The 25,684-nt window shown below is 40.9% G+C and overlaps 1 protein-coding gene across 1 annotated transcript; it reads right to left on the bottom strand.

The window, feature by feature from the left end:
* Positions 1-3,181: 3,181 nt before the first annotated feature.
* On the bottom strand, positions 3,182-25,401 carry LOC147641446 (nucleosome assembly protein 1;4-like). The gene is made up of 13 exons (XM_086821471.1): positions 25,154-25,401; positions 24,605-24,648; positions 21,517-21,612; positions 6,879-6,971; positions 5,570-5,663; positions 5,241-5,302; positions 4,947-5,072; positions 4,735-4,793; positions 4,461-4,638; positions 4,277-4,320; positions 3,974-4,172; positions 3,865-3,885; positions 3,182-3,761 (listed from the first exon to the last, which is right to left on the bottom strand). Exons 1-13 carry the CDS (start codon positions 25,221-25,223, stop codon positions 3,708-3,710), a joined length of 1,140 nt encoding a protein of 379 aa, XP_086677597.1. The 5' UTR covers positions 25,224-25,401; the 3' UTR covers positions 3,182-3,707.
* Positions 25,402-25,684: the final 283 nt, after the last annotated feature.

Raw genomic sequence — 25,684 nt, forward strand, 5'->3', positions numbered from 1 at the left:
ATATTAATATGTTTGGTATACATTGACGTATGGTTGGAACCTCCAATGTTTGTTACAGTTTGGTATACATTGACGTATGGTTGGAACCTCCAATGTTTGTTACAGTTTGGTTTGTATAGAAAAGTGATTCTTGGGTTACTTACGCCTAGAAAACATGTGTATGGCTATGATTTGTATACTTATGAAATATTTGTTTAATTTATTGTTAATGATTTTATAAGTGAAGAGGAATGAGAAAAATTCACACATTATTATTATTTAGCACACATTTTTATAAATAAGCTTTATATATACATGTGCTAGCTTGTGTACATTTTGATTTATTTTAGAAAGCCTTGGTTTATCAAGCTTAGACTTTATCTTTAATATTTTTGTAAAGCGTGATATGCCTTAACTCTAGCCTCAATTTATGGACACTCTATTTGAGTATAAGAGAGTGTCGTACAAGTAAAAGCACCTTTTTGTACTTTTAAAAGCTATAACCTATTTTGGAATAAAGATTTACGTAAATACTCATGTGTGGGAAGAGCATGAGGAGAGATGATTGCACCCAATGTTTAAGTCATGATATTAAGCTAAGTATTTTATTTGTTATTCATTCAAATCTTGAATATGTTGAATTTGTGATCTTTTGATGAGTTATTTGGTTTGAATAATCTATTTCTTACAAGCTTCTATTTTCTCCATTTTCTTAGAATTGGATTCGTGTCAATGGTATCAGAGCCATGGGTCTAGAATGATGAAGGCAAGATTTGAAAGCTTGAAGACTTAATTCAAAGGTTTGAAGAGTTACAATCTTTTAACCAAAGGACAAAGTCCAAAAGATAAAAGAGGATGGCAAACCACTCTACAAAAACCACAAAACCACTCTTTTTGAAAGAAGGTTTTTTCAAATTCAAACTCTTTGATCCAACTGTACGGATGAATCCAACTTCTAAAGGAGGTTTGAGCCCAATCACCAAATTGCTAAACCACTACAGCAAGAGAAAAGCTATTAATGGATGGTGCATATTCTTCAACAAAACTATTTGGATAAAAAGCATAGAAAAATACATTATGGAAGGGGAGATTTTTTTGAAAAAATAAATAAAAGAGGAGAGCTTAATTTATTTGGAGTAATTCACTCCCCTTCAATTGATGCATTGCACGGGTTTCAAAGAAACAATGGATTCTTTTAAAGGCTTTGAAGCTTTTTAAAAAAAACTTACTACTCTTGAAACAACTTGTAAAGGCTTTTTATTAAAACAAAGAAGGGGAGCTCAACCTTTGGAAAAGGATTTTCAAGTTTGCAAAAAGTTCTAGATTTCTTTTTCAAAAAATTGAAAGTCTCTTGCAACAAAAATTCCGAGAGTAGAAAGGGTAGCAAAAAATAGAAATCTTTGGAAGGTGTTATTTTTGTGTCCGATTTCTTCATCACATAAGTTTTTCTTAACTAATTGATGCATCTTCAAGACTATTCATCATCTTAAAGAGTAGGAAAAGGGACTACCTCAAGTAAAAAACCAACAAAAGATGAAATGCACTAAACAAGAACCTCTTTATTAAGAGTAAATATTGTTTGAGAAAGTGAAGAGCCTTAAACATAACCTTTAACAACTAATAAAATCATAAACAAAAGTTTTTTTCTTCTTCATGGTCAAAGAAAACCCAATATTTTCAAGCAAGGAAATCCAATTGTTATCTTTGCCTTAGACGGTAGTTTTAACAATAGACCTCTAATGATCGACTATGGTGCATAGGTGCTTAATGCAAAACTGTAGCAAACAATGATTTTTATTGAAAGCATGGCCCTACCAAGCCAAGATTGAATTAGAGAAGTAATGGTAGAATAATTATTTGCATTGATTTGAGGGAATTTAATTACACTACATTCATGTTTAGCCTTGGTGACACAAGGTTCAGCTCCCATGTACGGTGCACACTTAATTTTTACCTCTTTAGTTCATTATCATACCACCATGGACTAATCCCCTTACAGGTGAGGTGGCAATACGCTATACCTTGGCTGGCATGAGAAAATGTTGGTGCAAGAGTGTATCATTGTGGCAAAGCAGTTCCAAGAATATCAAAGACATAACAAAGATGTTCCAGCACATATGAGAAATCATAAAAATCATTGATAATTGGCAAGCTTACACACAAAGCTGCAAGCTAGTTCAAGGAACCATGATTGGCAAAAAACTTAAGATGTGGCCATGACTCAATACTAAATGCTAATAGCAAGACTATGAAAAAGGTCGGAAAGAAAATGAGTTACTATGAATTAGAAAAAAAATAATAGGTTTCAGAGACAAGGATACACCAAAAGAGATTGGGATAGAAAAAGAAGTACGGAAAGAAATTGAGTTACTATGAATTAGAAAAAAAAAATTAGGTTTGAGAGACAAGGATACACCAAAAGAGATTGGGATAGAAAAAGAAATACTTCTTAGATAAAAAGCACACTCTGCATTTTGAACTTCAGAGTTTAAGGTTATACAATGAAACAGAGGCTTACATTATAAACAAAGAATTCAGATAGACATGTCATGACAAAAAAAAGTAGGGTTGCAACGTGCAAGCAATAAAAAGAGCACGCAAAAAGCCAATACCAGACACTCGTACAATTCAACTATACTGTGCTACAAATGAAACAAGCACTACCATCGACCTACAGTAGCATGCACATACAAACCATCACCTACAATACCAAGCATGAATAAAGACTAAAGACCAACATTTGGTAGGGGAACTGGCTAGCTTGCTATCAAGAGGTGCTGGCAGAGGGTAAACCTAACAGATAAGGCTGCTTATGGATTGGAATTTTCGTCCACCTGCCATGTCTGAGAACTCGAAGTGATGCTAGTAAGTTAAAATAATCTTCAGGTACACAAGTGCCGGAACTGGTTGAGGGGCCTGACACACAATGTCCTAACATTGGATTTTCAACTTCACGAAAAAAAAACTTTTCATCAACTCAAAATTATGTATATTACTTAGAAAATGCTGAATTATAACATAGCATATTCAACATGGTAAGTCAATATTGAATGGGACTTCAATATTGCAATCATGATTTCAGTTTAGATCGTCAAATGCAAACGTATTGGGAACAACTTCATGTAAGTGGAATAAAACTCAAGAGAATCCATAAAGTAGGTACTTCTTTTCGATGGGGATCTTGGAATCCCTGCATGAGATAAATCCAAGGAATACTCACCACAAATTGCATTCAATAATGTAAGAAAACAGATCCAGTTCTTTACTCTTAATCCCAAAAATAAAATGGTGTTTGGGATATAAGAGCGCAGTTGAAGAAAAGCTAGCTCATCTTTAGAAGCAATGCAAACCTTTCCCAGCCATGATCCCTCAAAGCGTCTAAAAACACCGAGGTTCTGCATGCCTTACTAGGAAAAAAGGTTGCGTTATCGTGACATATACTAGAGCGCACTCGTAATCATAAGCATTTCTGAACTGACTGCCACCCCCATGGAATGTTCATTACAAGGGCATGCATAGCAAAATTCAGCGGCTTCTAAGATACAGAAAGTCAATACCTCATACATAACTATCATCACCTGTAAGAAACTAGAAAAAAGCAGTACAAGTGACTTAAGAGCTCAATCACAACAAGCAGTTCGTCTTCAATCAGCTTGCTTCAATGGTTGCACACAACTCAAATAACTACCAGTGACACCACCCCACAATGTAAACTCACTATCATTTGCCTATTGTTGTTTGCATTCCGGAGGCTGCTCCCTTCCTTGCTGCGATGTGATTTTCTTTAAGGTTACAGAACAGACCACAATAGTTAGCAAAATGCATACTCAAATTGGTCAAGTAGGACTAGCCTCAATTTTCTCCACTTCAGAAGACTGTCCTTACCTTTGGTTTGGGACCAGGTTTCTGCAACATCATGGGACTACGTCAGTCAAGATCATGCAATACCAAGACTATAAGCTTCTCACCTGTAGAGTATGATTTGGGTGCTTACCTTGCTAGCTTTATCTTCATCGTCATCGTCATCGTCATCCTCCTCCTCTTCATCCTCATCCTCATCCTCATCCTCATCCTCATCTTCACCTTCCTCATCCTCATCCTCATCCTCACCTTCCTCAAACTCATCCCCTTGCAATGCTTCTCCTGTAAACCATGATACTGCATGGGGGATAATTTTATCTTTTATCGTTGATCTACACACACACACACACAAAGCTTACAGTAAGCAAAGCACAAACACAGCAAATAACTTCCTAATGCCCAAAAGTAAACCAGATAAATTATTCCTGCAACACACCCTATATCATAATCTTGTTCCATCATGTCTTGTAAACGTTCTGCCTGCAAAGCAACAAAATTGAATAAAACCTCACAATTGAAGAAATTGGATGCCAGCAATACCCCATTATCAGAAACACACACAAACTTAACAATACAGAAGCATGCAAAGGCTTGAGTTCAAATTATGGCATGAAGCTTACAGTTTCTTCATCTAGATCCTCATCATCCTCGGGGACCTTGGGTGGATCGAAAAAGTTGAAGAAACTGTCACACTCTTCAGTCTTTGTCACGGGCTTCGCGTTTCTGGATCCCTTCTTAGGCTTTTTCTGAAGGACTTTCTGAGTCACATTTTTCCCGGGATACCAGTCAATCGGAGTCCTGTAAAGGCAAGCCCATGATTCATTTTATCACAACACAGCCCCAGATGCTGCAAAGAGTGACAGGATTCCTGCAGAAACATCAAGTAAAGCCTACCCTGTGGCACGCTCTAAGATCGGTTCATCGTCTTCAACCATGTGGTAGACCTTGGTCAGCTGCATGGCATGACTCAAACATTCTATCAGGTTCTCAACACCCCAGAAAAAATAAGATCATGACACATGTTTCTATCAAGTTCTAAACACCCCACAAAAAATACGATTCTTAATATGGCTGAATCAGGTTCTTAGGTATCTAGAAAACTGTACCAATGAATTCTTGAAATAAGGATTCTCTCCAAAATGGAACTCAAGCTTAAAACCTTTTTCCCCTTCCAGATTGGAGCTTCTTATGTCTTTCAAGTACTTCAAAGGCCCTTCATCGCGCTTCATTATCTGCAAAACTACATTCTGGTCAATAGCTAGTTTCTTTTGTTCAACAATGAACATTAAACAGTAACAAAAAAATAACGTTAAGGTCCGAACTTTCATCTTTAAATGTAGAAAGTATAACCGTACGATCTGAGCTTCCATCTTTACATATAGAAAGTTAAAGGTAGGCACCTCATCACTAAGAACATCATTTGTTTTCATAGCTGTAAGCCAAAATTCAGGGATGCCTTTCTCTGTTCAGTTAGCACAAAAGATAAGAATCAGCAAGCAAAATCCCATTTCACTTCAAACACGTCAAGAGTCCACAACAATACGAGATGAGATTATTGTAAATTGAGGTGCATTCCACATGCACACACACATCACTTTTTGACATCATCTGACAACAGGCCCACCCGTCCAGAAGATGTACGGCACGTGTAAATCATCTGGGTGTCTTAAAACCCCAAATGCGTCAAAGTCAACAATTCTAAGAATGTTCAAAACACAAACAACAATACCATCTGTGTTCTTTACTTCGTCGGCTGTGTTTGTTTCAGGAGTTTCAGCTGCTGAGGGTTCAACGTCAACAATCCCATTGACAATGTCATGGCGCTGCACAACACATTTAGAGAACTAAAACTTCCAATCAAATATACGGTAACAATGGTAGCTAAAATTAGGATTCCACTTGCAAAATGTTATATTAAAGACAGTTTCATTGGCATAATCTATAAAATTGGCATGTGAACCTAAAACTTCCAGTCTATAATTCATTCAATAGACATCATCTATTAAATGCAACCTTGCAAACTACTCCTGTGTCTATGTTTAGGGACAAGACCACATCAGCATGCCTTCAAAACAAACACACGTGACTTGAATAATCTGAGCAACCACCTGTAAAGCTTTCAAAGTAGTCAATCTACCAACCACAAACCAATCATAAAATCCATGCTAACATAAATCCATTTACTATTAAGATATAGGCAAAAATCCAAGTCGTACTATTCTCGCAGACGGGCGAGAAGCCAAGCATTGTGGGTTTGTGACTCAGAAGGGAGGTCCTGAGTTCAAGTCCTATTGGCATCTGGCCAATCCCGCATTAGGGCATGCACCCAAGTTGTTACTAAAGAAGCATATATTCATGGGGGGGGAAAAGAAGCCATACTATTCTCTCTTGATTTTAAATCCTTTTCAAGCTGCATCTTTTGAAGCTAGCCCAAGTTATTGTAACATGGAAGTTTGTGGTTGCAATAATAGTGAGGATCCTCATTATGCTCCTAATGCATGCTCCTATGCAAACACCACGCACGATGATTGATGATAGAACATTTTATACTCTCTGAGGAAGCAAAGCTCAATAACTGGCCAAAAAAAAAGAGAGAGAGAGAGAGAGAGAGAGAGAATGCATCCATTGTAGGCACACATGTCAACTTCTCCCTTACCATAAACAAGCCAATCAAGAATTCAATGTCATTGGGCTTGGCCAATTCTGAAGAAACAATATAGTAAGCTACAAGAAAAGGCAGTAAGGTCAAGATTTAGAGAATGTAGGATTTAAGTTCGTGCTGGTGTACTCAAAAGACTCAAGAACTCTTTCAAGTTCATACATGAGTTGTGGGACAAAATAGCCAGTATGGCTCTCTCCTTAAGAACAGTGAGTTGCTTCAGAAAATGAAAAACACTTGTAAGCACAGCCATTATCGTCCAATATGCCAAGAAGAATTTCTTAATCACACAAGGGTTATTAGAACTTCTGAGCATCAAAAATCCTAGTTTACTAGAAAGCACTACTGATGTGAAGTTGAATGAGAGAACAAATAGAACCTTCTCATAAAGTGGTGCATACAATTTTTGATACTTTGCCACCAATGCTGCTCTTTCTTCCAAAAACTTTGATTCAAACTCATCGTGTTGTTTCTGAAATTTACAATGACTGTTAGCACCTCTCTCTCTCTCTCTCTCTCTCCCCCTCTCTCTCTCTCTCTCTCTCTCATTTAATCCATGACCATAGTCACATAAAAACTCGTTTAGTCACGAAACAAACGAAACGGACATAACGTTTCGAAATGAAGTGAAACACTCCCAACCGAAACTCCATTTCCCCAAATTTGTTTTAAAAAAGAAACCTTATTCTTCTCCTCTCCATCTCAATTTTCTTTAAAAACCTGTAAAGACGAAACGATGAAGAAGATGAAAACTTTCTTGTGACTACATATCACAATTCTCAAATTTGACTTCTTGGTTGATTTCACCTAATTTCACACCCAATTGTTGAAATTTCTTACAAATATTTCTATTTCTCACTTTCCCCCAATTCACAAATCCCAATTTCATACTTTCAACCTCAATGGTTGAAACGTGATTTTACCCAAATTCAATTTCTTGATCAATTTCACCTAATTTCACATCCATTTGTTGAGATTTCCTACAAGTGTTCCACTAGCTCTTCAATTTGTCACTTTCTTCCTATTTATAAATTCCATTCAATTTGTCACTTTCTTCCAATTTATAAATTCCAATTTCATACTTTAGCCTCAATTGCACCTAATTTCACACCCAATTGTTGAAATTTTTCAATTTCTCACTTTCCCCCAATTTGTGAATCCCAATTTCTTACTTTTAACCTCAATCGCATCTAATTTCATGCCCAATTGTTGAAATTTTGTATGTTTTCCTTAATTCTCACTTTCTCCCAATTTGATTTAACAAGCCACTTCAAAACCTCTATATTTCTTCCATAGAGATGAAACGTGTCGAAACGACGAAGCAATGAAACGGATAAAATGTTTCTTGTGACCATGTCCATGACGAGATTTCATGGACATTGTACACATCATTTTGGTCTCTGAATGGACCCTTTTCGAGCGTCACTCCAACCATCTGCAATAAGTGACACGCCATTCTTCAACTAACTTTCATGCACAGATTCTAAAGCACATTCAATCGCAGCAACAAGGTGATGCATAGTGTTTCATAGAAAGGAGACTTGTATGTTGGGCCATACCGTATAATCTCCTGGACCATTTCAATAAAATATGGAGACCTAGAGGTCTATCGAAGACGTTAATATAACTTTCTTTCTCCTCTCTCTCTCTCTCTCTCTCTCTCACACACACACACACATTGTGTAACTATTTGGCCCTCCTAGATCTATTTCACATGATGGAACACATGCCCAGACACATGGACAGGTTGATGAAAGCATGGAAACACGAATCATGAAGTTGACTCAAGAAAAAGTTATCATTAAAAGAATAAAGAGGAAAGCATAGTTTAAAAGTAAAAGCAAAGCATGGTAGCTTTTAGCACAAATCCCAATTTCATACTTTCAACCTCAATGGTTGAAACGTGATTTTATCCAAATTCAATTTCTTGATCAATTTCACCTAATGTCACATCCATTTGTTGAGATTTCCTACAAGTGTTCCACTAGCTCTTCAATTTGTCACTTTCTTCCAATTTATAAATTCCATTCAATTTGTCACTTTCTTCCAATTTATAAATTCCAATTTCATACTTTAGCCTCAATTGCACCTAATTTTCAATTTCTCACTTTCCCCCAATTTATGAATCCCAATTTCTTACTTTTAACCTCAATCGCATCTAATTTCATGCCCAATTATTGAAATTTTGTATGTTTTCCTTAATTCTCACTTTCTCCCAATTTAATTTAACAAGCCACTTTAAAACCTCTATATTTCTTCCATAGAGATGAAACGTGTCGAAACGACGAAGCAATGAAACGGATAAAATGTTTCTTGTGACCATGTCCATGACGAGATTTCATGGACACTGTACACATCATTTTGGTCTCTGAATGGACCCTTTTCGAGCGTCACTCCAACCATCTGCAATAAGTGACACGCCATTCTTCAACTAACTTTCATGCACAGATTGCACATTCAATCGCAGCTTCCTCCTTTTGCAACAAGGTGGTGCGTAGTGTTTCATAGGAAGGAGGCTTGTATGTTGGGCCATACCGTATAATCTCCTGGACCATTTCAATAAAATATGGAGACCTAGAGGTCTATTGAAGACATTAATATAACTTTCTTTCTCCTCTCCAAGGAGAAAGAAGAGATCTCCAAGGAGATCACAAAGGACATGGAGGGAAAAGGGGTGGCTATTTGACACATTAGTCACACCGGCATTGATGTATGGAGCAGCGGTATGGGCGCCAGGCCTTGCTACCCATTGGTGGACACAGATAGAGAGACCACAGGCCCTCATGATGGCACGCATGATACGCAACAAACCGTCAGTACCTCATGACATTATCCGAGCAGAGTTTGCTATGCCCCCTATGATGGTAGAGGCCATATTCCAGACTATATGCCTGCTAGACAGATTCAGAGAGATGCCACAGGACAGATTGTCATACAGAGCTTTTAAGGCATCTAGACAGCTAGCTGAGGCAGGAGACAGAGGATCATGGTATGCACAGGTCACACATTGGTTCTCACAGCATGGCCTAGACATGGATCATCTACCACCATTCCAGTATGACAGGGATGCACCACATATCCGTCTCTCTCATAGTGAGAGGAACAGAGTATTGAGACAGGATCTATGGCAGCTCTATACACGAGAGACATGGATATCGCCTACACAGCCTCTTCCACCGAAGATGCTATACTACAGAGATCACTTCATGAGTATCACTGATGATGGATTTATAGAGACCTAGATACATGGAGAGCTTTTTACCACACAGCTCTCGAGTGGCTATTGGTCAGCTTAGAGTTTCATCACACCGATTGGAGATTGAGACTGGCAGAGCAGCATGGATCCCCCGAGAGGAGAGGGTATGCAGATTGTGCAGAGAGGAGGTGGAGAGTGAGGAGCACTATGTATGCAGATGCAGAGCATATACAGCCATCAGAGAGAGAGATTCCATTTTATTCAAAGAGCCACATTCCCTACGCCAGATCTTTGAGGCAACAGACCAGCGCATACTGGGGAGATTCATTCTAGACATACAGCGCCACAGAGAGACATTATTACAGGCTCAGACAACTCCAGAGGGGGGACGACAGACACAAATTACTACATTTTTTCAGAGATCCATCCCACTCCCAGCCCCTACACGGCAGGGAATTACTCTCCAAAGAGCAGAGACACTCAGAGCCCGCAGGAGACAGAGGACACCTGGCTTTCAGACACCACGCCTATACCAGAGAGAGATGACAGAGATCAGAGCTCAATTTCACAGAGAGGGTGCGGAGCGACTGGCTCGCTTCAGAGCACACCCGGGCATGTTCTTCAGGGAGCTGTGGACACCCCCTTCATTGATGTATACCATTTTATACCCCCAGTATGGTACAGGATGGAGCTAGCTAGTGTTGCCCATAACCTGTACTGTCTGGCCCACTGTCCTCTGACATCCTTGTGGTCCCTGCATCTACGTCGTCTAGTGCCTGTAGGATGAGGGGATCTGTGAAGTCGAATGATTCACACTGTCGATTCTGTGTGCGTGCATTGAAGTCCCCCATCAAGAGAACCTCCCCCATGGTCGAATAGTGTAGGATATCTGCGGATAGAGTGGCGTATGGAGACTCACTAGGAAGGGCCCCTCTCTCCTCTCCTCCTCCAATCTGGTCCTCCATGTGACGTGTGTTGAATCTCGACCCCTTCGACAGGAGGTAGCATATTGCAAAGTGAACTCTTCTCACCTCTGAGAGCTGTAGGCTAATCCACATGTAGCGTGCCTCCGGGTCTCTCGACACCACCCTGATACGGTGGTGTAGTGCTCGTCTGAATAGTATAGCGATCCCACCTAAGCCTCTGGAAGTGCCCTGTCGCATCCCTTGTCTATACATTGATTCCCACTAGTACCCTGCTACCGATGGTAAGTCTCTCTGTGGGCTTTCATGTGTCTCTGTCAGAAACATGATGTCCCGGTTCTCCATAACCTCCTCTAGTCTGCCTGGATGTGTCTGTGTCCATAGAGCCCCATTGCAATTCCAAACTGCTGCATATATCTCCTTGTGCTTCTTGATAATTTCCTGTGTCCCATAGGCCATATGGCGCTATGCTACCATCTTGCCCTCTATGTATACATGGCCGTCTCTGTAATGTGCCTTTTTCCCTTCAGCACGTGCTGCTTTAATTTGTGGCATGCATGATTTTCTATGTTGTCTCTGCATCCAAGTTAGGTCATCATCAAAGTAGATGGGGTCCCCGGGTAGGTTTCTCAGAATAACTCTCTGTCTCATGAAGGTTTGCCTGCTCACTTCGTCTGCGAACTGTAGCATTAGGGCTTTACTTGGGGTGGGGTCCTTGGGTGGGGCTATCCTCCATATCTTGGTGAATGGAAGTGGTGCATCCTCCACATGGCCTAATTTTATGCATATGTTTCGGCCGTCCACCTCAGGGGTGCACCCCTGTCTCTGGAATACCTGTGACGCGTATGTTCAGGCGACGGATTCCCCTCATCTTCTCTTTATCTAGTGTGGATCGGACCATGTGCGTGTCCTCTTGTACTTCTTTCTTAATGTTTTTCTTGACCACTTCCACCCATCCTTCTCTTACTGCTTCCATCTTGCCCTCCAGGGTTTTGGTAATCGTCTAGGTGAGCTCCTCCTTCATGGCTTCTTTGTCTGCCTCGAGGATTTTCCCTTCTTCTGGGCGTTCACGCAGTGAAGCTACTTCGCCTTTAAGCTACTTCGCCTTTAAGCTGGGCAATCTCCTCCTGCATTGTTTCCTTTTCTTTCTTCCATGTTTCTGCCTAGGCACGAGATCTTTGATGCCAAGCACACCATGGGGACGACCCACAATAATCTCTCACCGGGCTAGTACCAAATCCAATATCGGCACAATGCACTTGCGTGGCTGATGACCTACTGTCATACAGTGTCATACAGTGCTTAAGTGTACATTGTTGATGTTCGTACTACAAGCACAACATTCTCAAACTATTTCTCACAAGGGTACCTACACACTGCAAAATTCGGGACTTGTGAAATTTTTCAAAAATTTAACAGGTACAGGTATACAAGTTAGACTATAGAGGTTGTATGTAAACTTTTGGGGATTTGGCAGAATTTGAGGTCTATGTAAGCAATTTGCAGCCTCTTCCCGAAATCGACACATTGGGCACATTCCGTATGTTAAGATCTAAGGCTTTTTGCATAATCTGCAAAATTTACACCCAAAATCATAGATTTTGCTCAAATTTGTGCCTATTTCACAAGGATTGACAGGTTTATGTAGGAAATTATGGGGATTTCTCTCAGATTTACCGAGTTCTACAGGTTTATGCACATTTGCTTTCCGAAGGGTACTGCTTTACCCAACATTATGCTGGCGTTAACTTGTTTGTGCTACAAATTTACTTGTTTAGGCCTTGGTCAACCCCATAGGGGTGATCAAGGAGAGCAATATTTATCAAATGAGTTCACAGCTTTTCTGCAATCTCATGGCATATCTCATCAGTGTACTACACCTTTTACTCCTCAAAAAAACCGTGTTGCTGTGAGAGACGTAATCATACTCTAAAAGCAAGGATTTGCCAAGTAAATTTTGGCTTGAGGCGATCATGTGCACCAACTATGTGTCTTAGCCATTGCTTCAATGTCAAAAACAGCCATCAAGTGGACCAAAAGATATCTTTGATACATCGGTGTCTTTATTCGGGTCACATGCTGATGATGTAAAGCCCGCTTTGGCTCACTTACAGCCATCACATGGTGCTGAAATTCCCGATATTCAACTACCTAACACTACTCCAATTGGTCCTAATGTGCCACATGTTGATCAGGGTGATGCGCTAGACAATGAAAATGCAACTATTCGCGAGACCAAGAGCGTACCTCGTTGGCTGATTGACGCTTCGCGTGATAGCAAACAACCTACTCTCGAACCTATGTATCATCTTGATGCTTTGGAGGAATGAGGAACCTATGTCTCATCTTGTTGACTCTGCTCTTGTTGCCACCGCATGTAATGAGGAACCTATGTTTCATCTTGATGCTTGGTCTCACGAAAATGCAACTATTCGTGAGACCAAGCATTTACCTCGTTTGTTGTTGCTTTGGATGCACACAAGGGTTGGCATGTACATCAATTGGATATTAAGACTGCTTTTCTTAATGGCGATTTGCAAGAGGAAGTGTATGTATCTCAGGCTTTCTTAGCCTTTTGGCTTTGTTCAAAAAGGGGCAAAAAAGAAAGTATGCAGGTTACATAAAGCACTTTATGGCCTTAAACAAGCTCCTCGTGCTTGGTGCCAAAAAACTCATGCATACTTGATTACTAATGGGTTCCGAAATAGTGCAACTTGTTAGCATATTCATCCCCAGATTCTGCCCATGTTTGGTGTCCCCTTTTGATCCCTTTTATGGCCCTTGGTTGTGGGCTGGCCACCCCTATTTTTTCCTATTTTCTTGGTATTTTTCCCAAGTCGAGTGACTTGTCTCCAATCAGCCAACTCTTGGTTGTCCAATCAAACAATTGCTTTGCTCCAATCGGCCAACCCTCATGACCTATTTATAGGTGGGCTTGCCTCCTCACTTTTTCATAGCTTCTGTATCCCTCACTTATGAGACTAGTTTGTCTCTTGCTTTGGATTGCTTTCATTGCTTCATATCTCTCTCTCTCTTGCACTTCTCAGATTCAGCACACACTAGTGCTTACCTTGCTTCCGCTCTATGCACTCTTCCATGGTATCATCGCTCTATGTTCAGAGTTCACTTTGCTCCCCCTAGTTTATGCCATGTTTTCAGCACCTTTCACTTCTGTGTTTTTTCCCCAAATCTGCTACTAGTCGGCCTGCCTCTTCCAAGCACTTCCCCTTTGCAGTTTGTGGTCAATCTTCCTCGTTTTTGACCTTGGGACCCCTGTACAACTGTCGGCCTGCTTTGTTTTCAGAGCAGCAGTATTGTAAGTGCTATGTTTCCTCTTCTACAGGTGTTTTGTAGATATTGGTTTGCTAATTCGAGGTTGTGGCATCCGGTACCTTTGGAGGACACTTCTTCTAAGATGAAAGATCTCCAAGACTAGCTTGCTGTTTGTGGCAAGGATATATATATATACCCAGATGAATCCAAGAACATGCCCAAATTCACCTTTTAGGAACATGCATGTTATATACTCATGGTAGTTATGTGCACAGTGTGTATCTACCGTGTGCGTCTAACGCACACAAGACTAGCTTCGAGGTTTGGGAAAGCTTGGAGCTAGGCAGGCTGATTGGCGAGTTGAGTTAGGGATAGATTGACGGACGGGCACCCAAGTATGGACGGACGAGTGCCCAAGTGTGGACGCCCGATGACCGGCCAAGAGCCTATAAAAGGGTGGCCAAGGTTAGTCATTAGTTCATAGAGTCTCGCGTGTTTTTGTGAGAGCTCTATGGTCAAGAGCCTGGATCTAGTGTAGACGTGCACCTGCTTCATGCAGCCGAGGCTGGCAGCAGTCTCGAGGCCCGCGAGGGTAGCTTCGTGGCGGGATGGAACGTCACGAGGTAGAGATTGGTCGGTACATCCCATAGTAGCAATGAAACGCGTTTCGCATCCCCACTGAAGTACGAAACGTTTCGTTAAATTTGAAACGGGTTTTTATGCTTATTTTTTTTTAATGTCAAAATTGGAGATTTTTGCCGTTTGAAAACGTACAGCTTAAAATTTGGGCCTTTTTCAGCCTTGCGCACGCGTTTCAGAGAGAGAGAGCTTACGTACCACATGTGACACATGTGCCACACTCTCAGCTGCTTTGGCCATGGCCCATGGCTCATGTCACATTTATGATTTTATGGATTGCCACTCTTTGGTCTTTACTATTTAGACAATCTTATTGTCATTTGGTTACTTGTAAGTTGTTAAATTCGGTATCCAGGGGCCAAGGTTGGCATGTCATGAATCATGATGTCAAATATTGATATGATATCGTGATTCGTAAATCAAATTTCAAATTGCAATGTCTTGCTTTTATTTACACATTTTTAAGTCTATAAGATCAAGGTGACATGTTGTTTGTTTGCAGTCTTATAAACTGATATGAAACTTGTTGAGGGTCCCTATTGTTGGGTCTCCCCCCCCCCCAGGTACCCCTCCCGTTTCATACTTTTGGGTCGGGCAATGAAACGTTTCGAAACGTTTCGAAACGCGTTTCAAAAACCTTTTTTATGAAACTCCTGGCTACTATGGTACATCCATCTAGTTAGCTCAGCTCATGGCTCGATGGGGACAGCCAAGTCTTCGGCTATCAAGGTTGGGAGGTGAATCAGGCCTGCACCCCCTTCACGTTTGTTTGGTTTTGTTTGCAGGTTTCGAGTCTTATATCAAGAGCGTTCTACAAGGAGATCCTATGGGGATTTGACAGTGGTATCAGAGCAAGCCTCGAGAACGAGCAAGTCGGTAGGTAGAGAAGATGAGGTCTATGAAAAGGTATGAATTCGAGAAGATTGCTGTTTTTCTGTATGTACTGCTGTTTTTCAGATTCAGTATGTTGCTTTTGCATCGTAGGACCCGTGATGAAGGTTTGGTCTTGCATGGGTTGTTTGCTTTGCAAGAAGAAGAGCTGGATGTGTTTTTTTTAACTGTATGAACAATTTGAGAGAGAGAAAAGAAAAGCCGAAAAGCCAATCGGCTGTATGTAAGAGAGAGAGAGAGAGAGAGAGAGAGAGAGAGAGAGAGAAGGTGACGGCTGTTCCTGGTGGCGCCTTAATTGCTACGCAGCCCACTTGTGTGAAGAGGCCAACAACATGAACGCTGCACCAGTCAAGTGGCTAATACACGCTCACAAGCGGTGCCCGTAGGCAAGCTAGTACGCACAGGCGAGCAAGTGAGTGGTCTAGCACATGTAGGCATGCGTGCACGTGGACTGTATGCGCAACCATGCGCAGCTGATCAACTATACTCGCAGGCAGCCAAGTACACACATGCAGGCGACAACCGATTGCAAGCGACGAAATAGCCAGAGCGAAGAATTTCACGAAGATAGATTTACGTACGTACTATCACCAGATACGTATTCATGAAAGGCATGTCGAAAGAACCGCCTCTCGGACTAGGTATAGCCATTACAAGTTTCTCGTATTACCTTTTGGGTTAACCAATGCTCCAACCACTTTCCAGCAAATGATGATCGATCTTTTTCGTGAACATTTGAGAAAATTTGTGGTTGTGTTCCTAGATGATATTTTGATATATAGTCGTACTCTTGAGGATCACGTCAGACAGCTTACGATTGTCTTAACTATTTTAAGACAGAATCGACTATATGTGCTAAATTAAGTAAATGTGAGTTTTTCATGATAGACGTCATTTACTTAGGACACAAGATCACTAGAGATGGATTGAGCATTGACTATGATCGAGTTCAGAAGGTTCTGGCCTGGCCTATACCGCAGACAATGAAACAACTTCGTTCTTTTCTCAGTTTTGTTGTTTTTCTTTGGAAATCTGTGCGAGAGTACTCTCAGCTCACACTACCGATGACCAACTTGTTGAAAGGTCGTAGACATAAGTCAAATCAACCTATCACTTGGAATAACGATATGGATATGGCCTTCAAACTTTTGAAAGATAAAGTCAAGGAAGCACCTATCTTAGCATTACCCGATCCTAGTCGGCCTTATGTTCTTGAAACTAATGCCAATGACTATGCAATAAGGGCTGCTCTATTTCAAGATGATAGACCTGTTGCTTTCGAAAGTAAAAAGCTAGACGACACTCAATTTCGTTAGCCAACCCTTGAGAAGGAGCTTTATGCTGTGATTCACACTCTCAAGGTTTGGAGAAATTATTTATATGGCTCCAAGTTTGTGGTTTTGACTGATCATCAGTCAATCAAGTATGTGTGATGCCGAAGATTTGAGAGGAGGGAAAGCTCGATGGGCTGAATTAATGCAAGATTTTGATTTTGAGATTCGTTATAGAAAAGGGTCCATGAATAGTGTCGCAGATGCGCTTAGTCGAATTAGAGACTTTGTCATTCACCGCGATTTCTACCGACTTATTTCAGTCATTAAGAGGACTTTGCAAGACTGATAGTTATTTTGGTCCATTTTGGCAGAAGATCCGAGACGGGAGCTCATTGATTGACCAAGACTCAATGACTAAGCAGCCTACCATTCAGGCTGCTCATCCATTGACCTCCTGAAGCCTACCATTCAAGCTGCAGGAGGTCAATGGATGATTCGAAATAGTTTACTATTCTGTAATGACAAAATTTGTGTACCACACATCCCGGACATTAGATCCAAGATTCTTAAGGAGTGTCACGACGCTCTTCTACTAGACACCCTGGGATACACAGGACATTATCATTAGTAAAACACACTTTTTATTGACCAAAGATGAAAGTGGACTGTTGCATCCTTTGCAAATCCCTGATAATAAATGAAAAAATATCTCCATGAATTTTATTACTAGATTACCAAGAATACGTCAAGGCCACGATTCTATTTGGATTGTGGTGGATCGCATGACAAAAATGGCTAGATTTTTACCGACACGGAAGACCATTACAGCTACGCAATTAGCAAGGTAGTTTATCGAGCAATTGTTTAGACTGTACGGGTTATCGCATGACATAGTCAGTGATAGGGACTCTAAGTTTACAAGTGACTTTTGGAGACTTGTTTTTGAGAAGTTGAAAACAATTTTGAATTTAAGTTCCTCAGATTATCTTCAATCTAATGGCCAGACCAAAAGAGTGAATCAAATTTTGGAGGATATGCTTCGAGCATATGTATCCAGAAGACAGAGTTCATGGGAGGATTATCTTCCTATGTTAGAATTTACATATAATAGTACTAAGCATACGAGTACAGGTTTTAGTCCTTTCATGCTTATGTATGGTTTTCAATTTAGATCACCTGTAACAGTGGGATTTTCAAGACTTCAGCATGATGCAGCACGTAATTTTTTGCAAGATATGCAAGAAATGTTACAAGTTACGAAAAAACCTATTAGAAGTGCTCAAGACAAAGACAGATTTTATTCTAATAGACATCGTTCACCCAAAGAGTTCTCTGAAGGGACGATGGTGTATTTGTGAGTTCCAAAAGATTTCGAGACTTTACGGACAAGTCGATCTCCGAAATTATCCCCTGGATACTGTGGACCATTTCGTATTACATGACGGATTGGTTCAGTCGCATATGAATTAGATTTGCCTTCTCATGCGAAAGTTCATCCTATATTTCATGTCAGTAGACTTAAGGAAGTACTGGGTGGAATAGACCACTTAGTTACTCCTCGAGAAGTTATAGATATCGAGGACATGATATATGTTCCACATGAACCTGAAAAGATTCTTGGATTTCATGAAAGAAGATTGCGTAATACGCTTATCATGGAATACAATATCAAGTGGAAGGATCATGTTGAGGACACTACATGGGAGCCATTGACTACTCTTCAAAGAGATTAGCCTAGCTTTTTAGTGAGCTCAGGAGTGAGCTCTTAGAGAAAGGAAAGTATGTCATGTGCACAGTGTATCTACCGTATACCGTGTGCTACACACACACAAGACTAGCTTCGAGGTTTGGGAAAGCTTGGAGCTAGGTAGGCTGATTGGCGAGCTGAGTTACGGATAGACTAACGGACGGGCACCCAAATATGGACGGGGGGGCACCCAAGTGTGGACACCCAATGACCGACCAAGAGCCTATAAAAGGGTGGCCAAGGTTAGTCATTAGTTCATAGAGTCTCGCGTGTTTTTGTGAGAGCTCTATGGTCAGGAGCCTGGATCTAGTACAAACCTGCATCAACTTCATGCAGCCGAGGCCGACAACAGTCTCGAGGCCTGCGAGGGTAGGCTTCGTGGCGGTATGGGACGTCACAAGGTAGAGATTGGTCAGTACATCCATCTAGTTAGCTCAGCTCGTAGCTCGATGGGGAGAGCCAAGTCTTATGGGCTTGCCCACGGCTGTCAAGGTTGGGAGGTGAGTCAGGCCTCCACCCCCTTCACGTTTGCTTGGTTTTGTTTGCAGGTTTCGAGTCTTGTACCAAGAGCGTTCTACGAGGAGATCTTATGGGAATCTGAAAGTAGTCAACCCACAAGACTCTATAACTATCAACTCCATTATGCATAGTATGGACTAGATACTACGACATCCCCACTAACGTCATTAATGCCCAATAGTGGGCGTAGAACTCTGTATCAAGATATGCTCACACGCACTCCACACACACACACAAACACATAAGAGCATATATTCACACACAGACCTTCGTACTGAGTTTCTGTCAAACGTCCAGAGATGCAGGGCAGACTCGGCCATAATGAAGCCTAGCACCAAAAAGAATAAGTACAACAAATAAGTAGTTGATAGGGCAAATGCACCGCTAAAGATAGAAAGAATTAGCACAATATCAACTGGCTGCAACTCGGACAAAAACTTCACAATGTGAAATATGCATATCCACTAATGTGGCTAAATTATATACCTAGATGAATCCATGAACATGTGGCAAGGATATCTCTACACATGATATGGCTATTCAGCAAAGCTTCCAAAGAGGTTTGATGCTTTCTTTCAAGCTCTTGTCGTCCTATTCCAGTCACTTGGGAGGAAGTTCTCTCCTCCAGTATGCAAATTAAGTCTCGCTTTGAGAGTGAACTGGCACCTCTAGTGGTTCTGATGGAGCTTTGACTACTCGAGATAAAGAAAAGAATCGACAGAAGAAAGGAAATGGGAGTTCTGACAAGAACTCCAAGGATAACAACAAAGATAGAGACAAAGATAGGTGGACTTGCCTCCTCACTTTTTCATAGCTTGGTCATCTTTTATATCCCTCACTTATGAGATTAGTTTGTCTCTTACTCTAGATTGCTTTCATTGCAGTATATTCAACATGGTTGCTTCATATCTCTCTCTTACACTTCTCAGATCAGCACACTCTAGTGCTTATCTTGCTTCCGCTCTGTGCACTCTATCTGAGAGTACTCTCTACATTCGCAAAAAGATGGAAACAATCTGTTGAATCTTTTTCTTAATGTGGATGACATGCTCATTACTGATCGTGTTGAGAACAAACTTTCAACTTTCAAAGCTGAATTGCAACGTGCTTTTGATGTCATAGACATGGGACATTTGCATTACTATTTGGGCATTTACATTGTATCTATTAAGGAGGGTGTCCTACCATGTCAATGGACATGAAGACTGAGCTTTCATAAAGAAGTCCTTGATATGACATTTCGTTTAAATTTTACGACTTTTGCTACAATCCATGGACATAGTTGCATGCAACGAAAATGACAATGAAAACTGACGATTTCTTTGCATTGGAAATGACCTAAAACTAGGAAATGAAAAAGTATATAGTTTTCAAGGTCTAAAACACCAACACACAATAAGCATGTTCACACGAAAAAAATACATACCCAGACATGGTCAAAAGCGCCCATGCATAGACTAGTTCACACTTGAACTTCTATGAGGAGAAATGTCTAACAAACACCCCTAAAGTGAATGAACCTAAACAGGGTGTTGCAAACTACCCTGGTAGAGGCTTTGCGAAAATATTCAAACGTCTCTGTGAAAAGAGGGTTTGTAAATCCATCTGCCATGGCCTGTGTAGCCACATAAGTCAAGTCAATCTCTCCAACATGGAGCCTCTTCCTGACATAATTGTAATGTAACTCAATATGCATTATGCGGACATGAAATACGAGATTTCGAGCAGCATTGTCAGTGTAGAAGAAGACGACTGTCTAACACCAAGATCGGGTAATAGACGTCGTAGCTAAACACATTCAACAGAAGCTGTCCTATATTTAACTTCACAACTAGAAGCGGCCATTGTAGGTTGCTTCTTGCTGAGCCATGAAATGCATGAATCACCAAGAAGAAAACAATTTCTATTGGTAAACACTCGTGTGTCGTAGCATCTTGTCCAGTGATTGACTGTGAAAGTAATCAAGCATAATGTAAACAAGCTGCCATTAAATAGCACAAAGTCAATGGTGCCTTTAAGGTAGCGTAAGACACACTTACATGCTTTTGCCAATGCTGACTGCCAGGGCAATGCATGAATCTACTCAACTGTGAAACAGCAAACTGAATGGCAAGACGAGTAGTGCATAGATAAATAAGGCATCCGCCAGCCTATTGATAAGTGGCAACATCAAATGGCTCACTAGCATCCTCAAGCGAAAGTTTTGAACTTGGTTCCATAGGAGTAGAAACAAGTTTAGAACCTGTGACGCTCAAGGAGCTGTGTTATGACTTTTACAACCAAAGTCTTCTCAAGCACCTCTTGAGAACCGAGTACATGTGCAGCCCACCTTGCCGCAAAAAATCGAATGTATAGTTAAGCTTTTCAAATCCATGGTAAGGAGCTTGCATTTTCTTTCTTTTATGCACATTATTGCAACACAAAGAATCTGAGTCTCAAAAAGCTTGCATATGATCAAAACGTTAAAAAGCAAGTTACAAAAAGTAAGTATCCTTTGTGAAAGAGAACAAATTTCAAAAATAGACTTCACAAAGGAAAATAGGTTGTCAGGAAACCTGTATCTCTTGAAGAGCAACTACACGCCTCTTTACGTGTGGTGGCAATGATTCGATGTATCCTGAAGACACCCCAGTGAGAGAGTGCAACTTATCCTGTATAGCAATTAGGAGATGTCAATCATACAACACTATGAAAAATAATCAAGAAACGTCTTAAATAGATGACACACTAACACAAAAACAAGTTGTTCTTTTGACGTGAGTGTAGGTACTAAAAGTAGATGCCATAAAGACAGAACCACCTTCTTGGGAGGCACTAGTGGTAACATTGGACTAAACTCTAGCCCAGGTGGCCACAAAATAAGTTCAAATAACACTTGAGGAACAAACCAATGTTAGATAAAACCCCATCTTCCAAAGCTTTGTACACTTATTTAACACAATAACTCTCATTTAAATGGCATAGCATCTCTACAATTGTTATTCAAATTAAATGACATAGTACCTCTACAGCCATCGTCCAAGTCCAAGTCTCTATGGTCAACTTTCATGGTGAACTACATATCTTGAGTTTCAAGAGGCATCTCCCCATAGCAATGTCCAATGTCATAGAACTTGACAAATTTGATGCCACAAACTACCAAAATTTAAGCTAATTTTGGCTTGCCTTTTCGATAAAATGCAAATCTAAGCTATGAATTTTTTGGAGAATTCTTCCAAGTAATTATCTAGAAAAAATAAAGATCAAGGAGGTTCCCATCAAACTAGACATTTTAAGATGATTAATGAAGGCTTCTCACAAATTATATATGAAAAGGGTTTGAGCCATACAACTACTAGAGAAAATAGCATCTCTAAACCCCTGGATCACATGAAGGCAGCTCCTAGCGGTTGACCTACTAGATGGCAAACCTCTTAACCCCACCCCATAGGTCAGGTGATATACACTTCAAGGAGAATCCCTGCAACCTTAGGTTTCCAATACCATCCACGATGACTTCCAGCTTCTGCCATTCTCAGAGATGCCCGTCATATTTCAAAACCAAGAATATATTTGTATGTCTATTGCTGAATATAAGTGACTTTTACATGTTAGATCCATAGTCACGTGCAAGGTTGGCGTCAGAGGCGTTTGGTAAGAGGCGGGTATGGTACGCGCCTCGAAAGACTCGTATTTTTTAGAGACGTTAGAGGCGTATGTTCACACACACACACACACACACACACACATACATATATATATATATATATATATGTAGAGTGCCTGTCATATTTCAAAACCAAGAATATATTTGTATGTCTATTGCTGAATGTAAGTGGCTTTTACATGCTAGATCCATAGTCACGTGCAAGGTTGTTAGAGGCGTCAGAGGCGTTTGTTGGTACGAGGCGAGTATGGTACGCGTCTTCAAAGACTTGTATTTTTTAGAGACGTTAGAGGCGTGTTAAAGGCATCTGTTTATATTTATATATATATATATATATATATAGAGAGAGAGAGAGAGAGAGAGAGAGAGAGAGAGACTAGAGTGTGTATGTACAAGCCTTGAGGGAGGGGGAGAGAGGGTGTGTATGAGAGGGAGAGAGAGAGTGTCTGAAAGAAAGTTGTATAAAACGTCTGCAAAAGGCCAAAATGACCTATGAGACCAAAATAGTCCATAATCATCAAGATTCAAGGGTACAAAGTAAAATGAAATGAACTGAAATGAACCAGTAGTATAGAGAGAGCTCCAAAAGTGGGTATAAAAAACATCATCCTCCTCGTGTGTTTGAAGTTTGAACTTTGAACTTTGGGTCTTGAGAAAGGCTTAAGGGAGTGAGGGAGAGGATGAGGGAGAGAGAGAGTGTGTGTGAGAGGGGCTGCCTTGGGCCCTTAAAGCCCCCGTCTAAAGACTCAAACCAACACACAAAAAAAAAATGACGCCTTGATCAAAATTGTACACCTCGTACGCCTCTACCAGTTAGAGGCGCGCCTCGTAACAACTAATGGTCACATGGGTCGGGGATGGGAACGAGAACGGGGAAGGGTTTGGGGAACGCCTGGAGGCAAGGAATGGGGACGAGGGGGTGGGATAGGGACGAGACGTGTCTGTGGGCATTCACCTCTTCCTACCAAGACCAACTTGAACCCTTGCCCCCAACACGGACTACTGGTGCTCGCAAGAGGAAGAGGCCATTGAAAGCTGATGGCAGCTTAGATGGAGCTTTGGCACGCTCAAGCCTCAATAACTTGTGCACTATGCACACTCCAAAGGAGAGATGGACGAGAGCAAGTGTGCACAACAAAGATGGAGGAGAGCAGAGATCAATCAGCAAACTTCGCACATAAGCCTTTAGATAGGCTTTTTTTAAAACATTAAAACTGAAAACTGAAAACCTAAGAGGCAAAGCCTTTCAAAAATTTCTTCACGTCCCCGAACACCCCCCCATCCCACAAATTTAAGACGTCCCCTGATAGGGGACAGCCGTCCCCTTGTGAGGGACGGCACATGGGACGTCCCCCTGCAAAGGGACGCATCCCCGTGTGAAAGGGAGGCCGGGACGGCATTCCCCCGTCCCTAAGGCCCAGGACAGGCATCCCGGGTTAATATGGTTAGATCTCACTTATTTACAATCTATCCTTAAAAGCAAACAAGCAACCAACAAGGAGATATGAAGCGATATATATTCTTGAACCTCATGCCAAAAACTGAGCAATGAATAAGACATTTCAAGACACATCTTTAAACCAATCATTTCTAAAAGTTCATATAAAAACAAGGATTACGAACAGACAAAGTTACGCATCAAGTAGATCATTTTTTAACTTTGGGGGGGTGAGGAAAGTCTACAACTTCAAAGGAAGGAGATTTAGTACAGCATGCTAACTCTTGCCACACAAAAAGCATTTTGAAACAGCAAATTAGCATTCACCAATTTGAAGATGCACCAAAGACAAAGGCTGAGAAACACTATGAAAGGGGAGCTCATCGTATGCAAGTCATAAAGGTCATCATCAAAAGGGGAAAAAAAAACATAGAATCTCAACAAAAGCAAGTAGAACTGTGACAGCAATTACAGTGGTGTAAAAGTTCAATTACAAACATAAAATGTAGAACCAAAAATTCGGAGGTTGTACTTTAAAACCAAAACGAATGAACATCACCTTCAATGCACTAGCTAAACCAACTCGATCTGCAGCACTGAGACCTAATGGAAAACATGCAAGTAATCAGCCAAGTAAGTGATGTAAAACAAAAAAGTAGACTTACTGCGCATGTGCGTGTTTAAGTGTACAAAGGACATATATTACCCCGGTAGTTTGCTTATATGACAATGGACCACCAATGGATTGCATCTGCATGCAAATCCATTACTAACCCAAAGAAAAAGGCTCCCGGACTCATTTACTGCAGCCAGGAGCCTGATACCAAACAACTGAGGGTCCTTGAGTGCTTAAACCTATGGTTCTGCATATTAAAGGGAGGCAGGTGCTGTTTAAAGCTTTCTAGCTGTTCACAAAAGACCATACACATTTCGTTCTTCTCTGCAGCAAGTAGCCTCATGCAGGAAGGTCAAGGCGATTGACCGTTTTTATATATTTAGTTAATTTCCCCCACGCCCCAAAAAAAAAAAACCTCGCCTTTACCTTTTTCGATAAGAAAAATAAGAAAACAAAATTTATTTATTTTTTTCAAACAGAAATACGATATACCTGTGACAGCAGGAAGCGAAGCTCCAAGGTCGGCCATGGAGTAAGCCGGGGGCTGCTCGTCTTTGCTCATAGCGATGAACCCTAATACTCTCTCTCTCTCTCTCTCTCTCTCTGCAGATGGAGAGAGCGGGAGCTGCTTTCCCTCACCGAGAAGCCGTTTTGGTAAAATCACACAGCCTTGGTATCTTCTTTTGCCCTTTTAAAGTTTAGGTCTAGACACAACCTAGAGCTTTGAAGTCGTCTAGAATAGCGTTCCTTCTCATTTAGGCATTAGTTTAATTAACCAAGCCTGCCCGCTTGGTTAATTAACGAAAAAACCTTAGGTAGACTAAGGTTGGCTGACTGCCTCGCTTTTTTTTGAAAAATAATGGTTCCAACAAGATTCTCTATGAATGCCACAAATGTATGCTCCCCTTGCTTCTCCTTGAGATACCATCTTCTGGTTTTAGGCCCAAATCTGACCAGTTTAGGCTTCAAATCCACACCAATGCTGACCTACATCATATCAATCACATGTTAGGTTTTCCTAGT

Source organism: Cibotium barometz, chromosome 2, assembly GCF_041138505.1.
Source record: "Cibotium barometz isolate CiBa-2024 chromosome 2, ASM4113850v1, whole genome shotgun sequence".
Taxonomy (NCBI): Eukaryota; Viridiplantae; Streptophyta; class Polypodiopsida; order Cyatheales; family Cibotiaceae; genus Cibotium; species Cibotium barometz.

What these genes read in the sequence shown, in the direction of transcription:
- LOC147641446 (XM_086821471.1), bottom strand. Translation starts at nt 25,223, where the DNA reads ATGAGCAAAGACGAGCAGCCCCCGGCTTACTCCATGGCCGACCTTGGA. An exon ending in TTCGCTTCCTGCTGTCACAG is followed by an intron (nt 24,649 to 25,153) that starts GTATATCGTATT and finishes GTTTTCCATTAG; the next exon opens with GTCTCAGTGCTGCAGATCGA. An exon ending in ATGAAGATAAAGCTAGCAAG is followed by an intron (nt 3,886 to 3,973) that starts GTAAGCACCCAA and finishes ATGATGTTGCAG; the next exon opens with AAACCTGGTCCCAAACCAAA.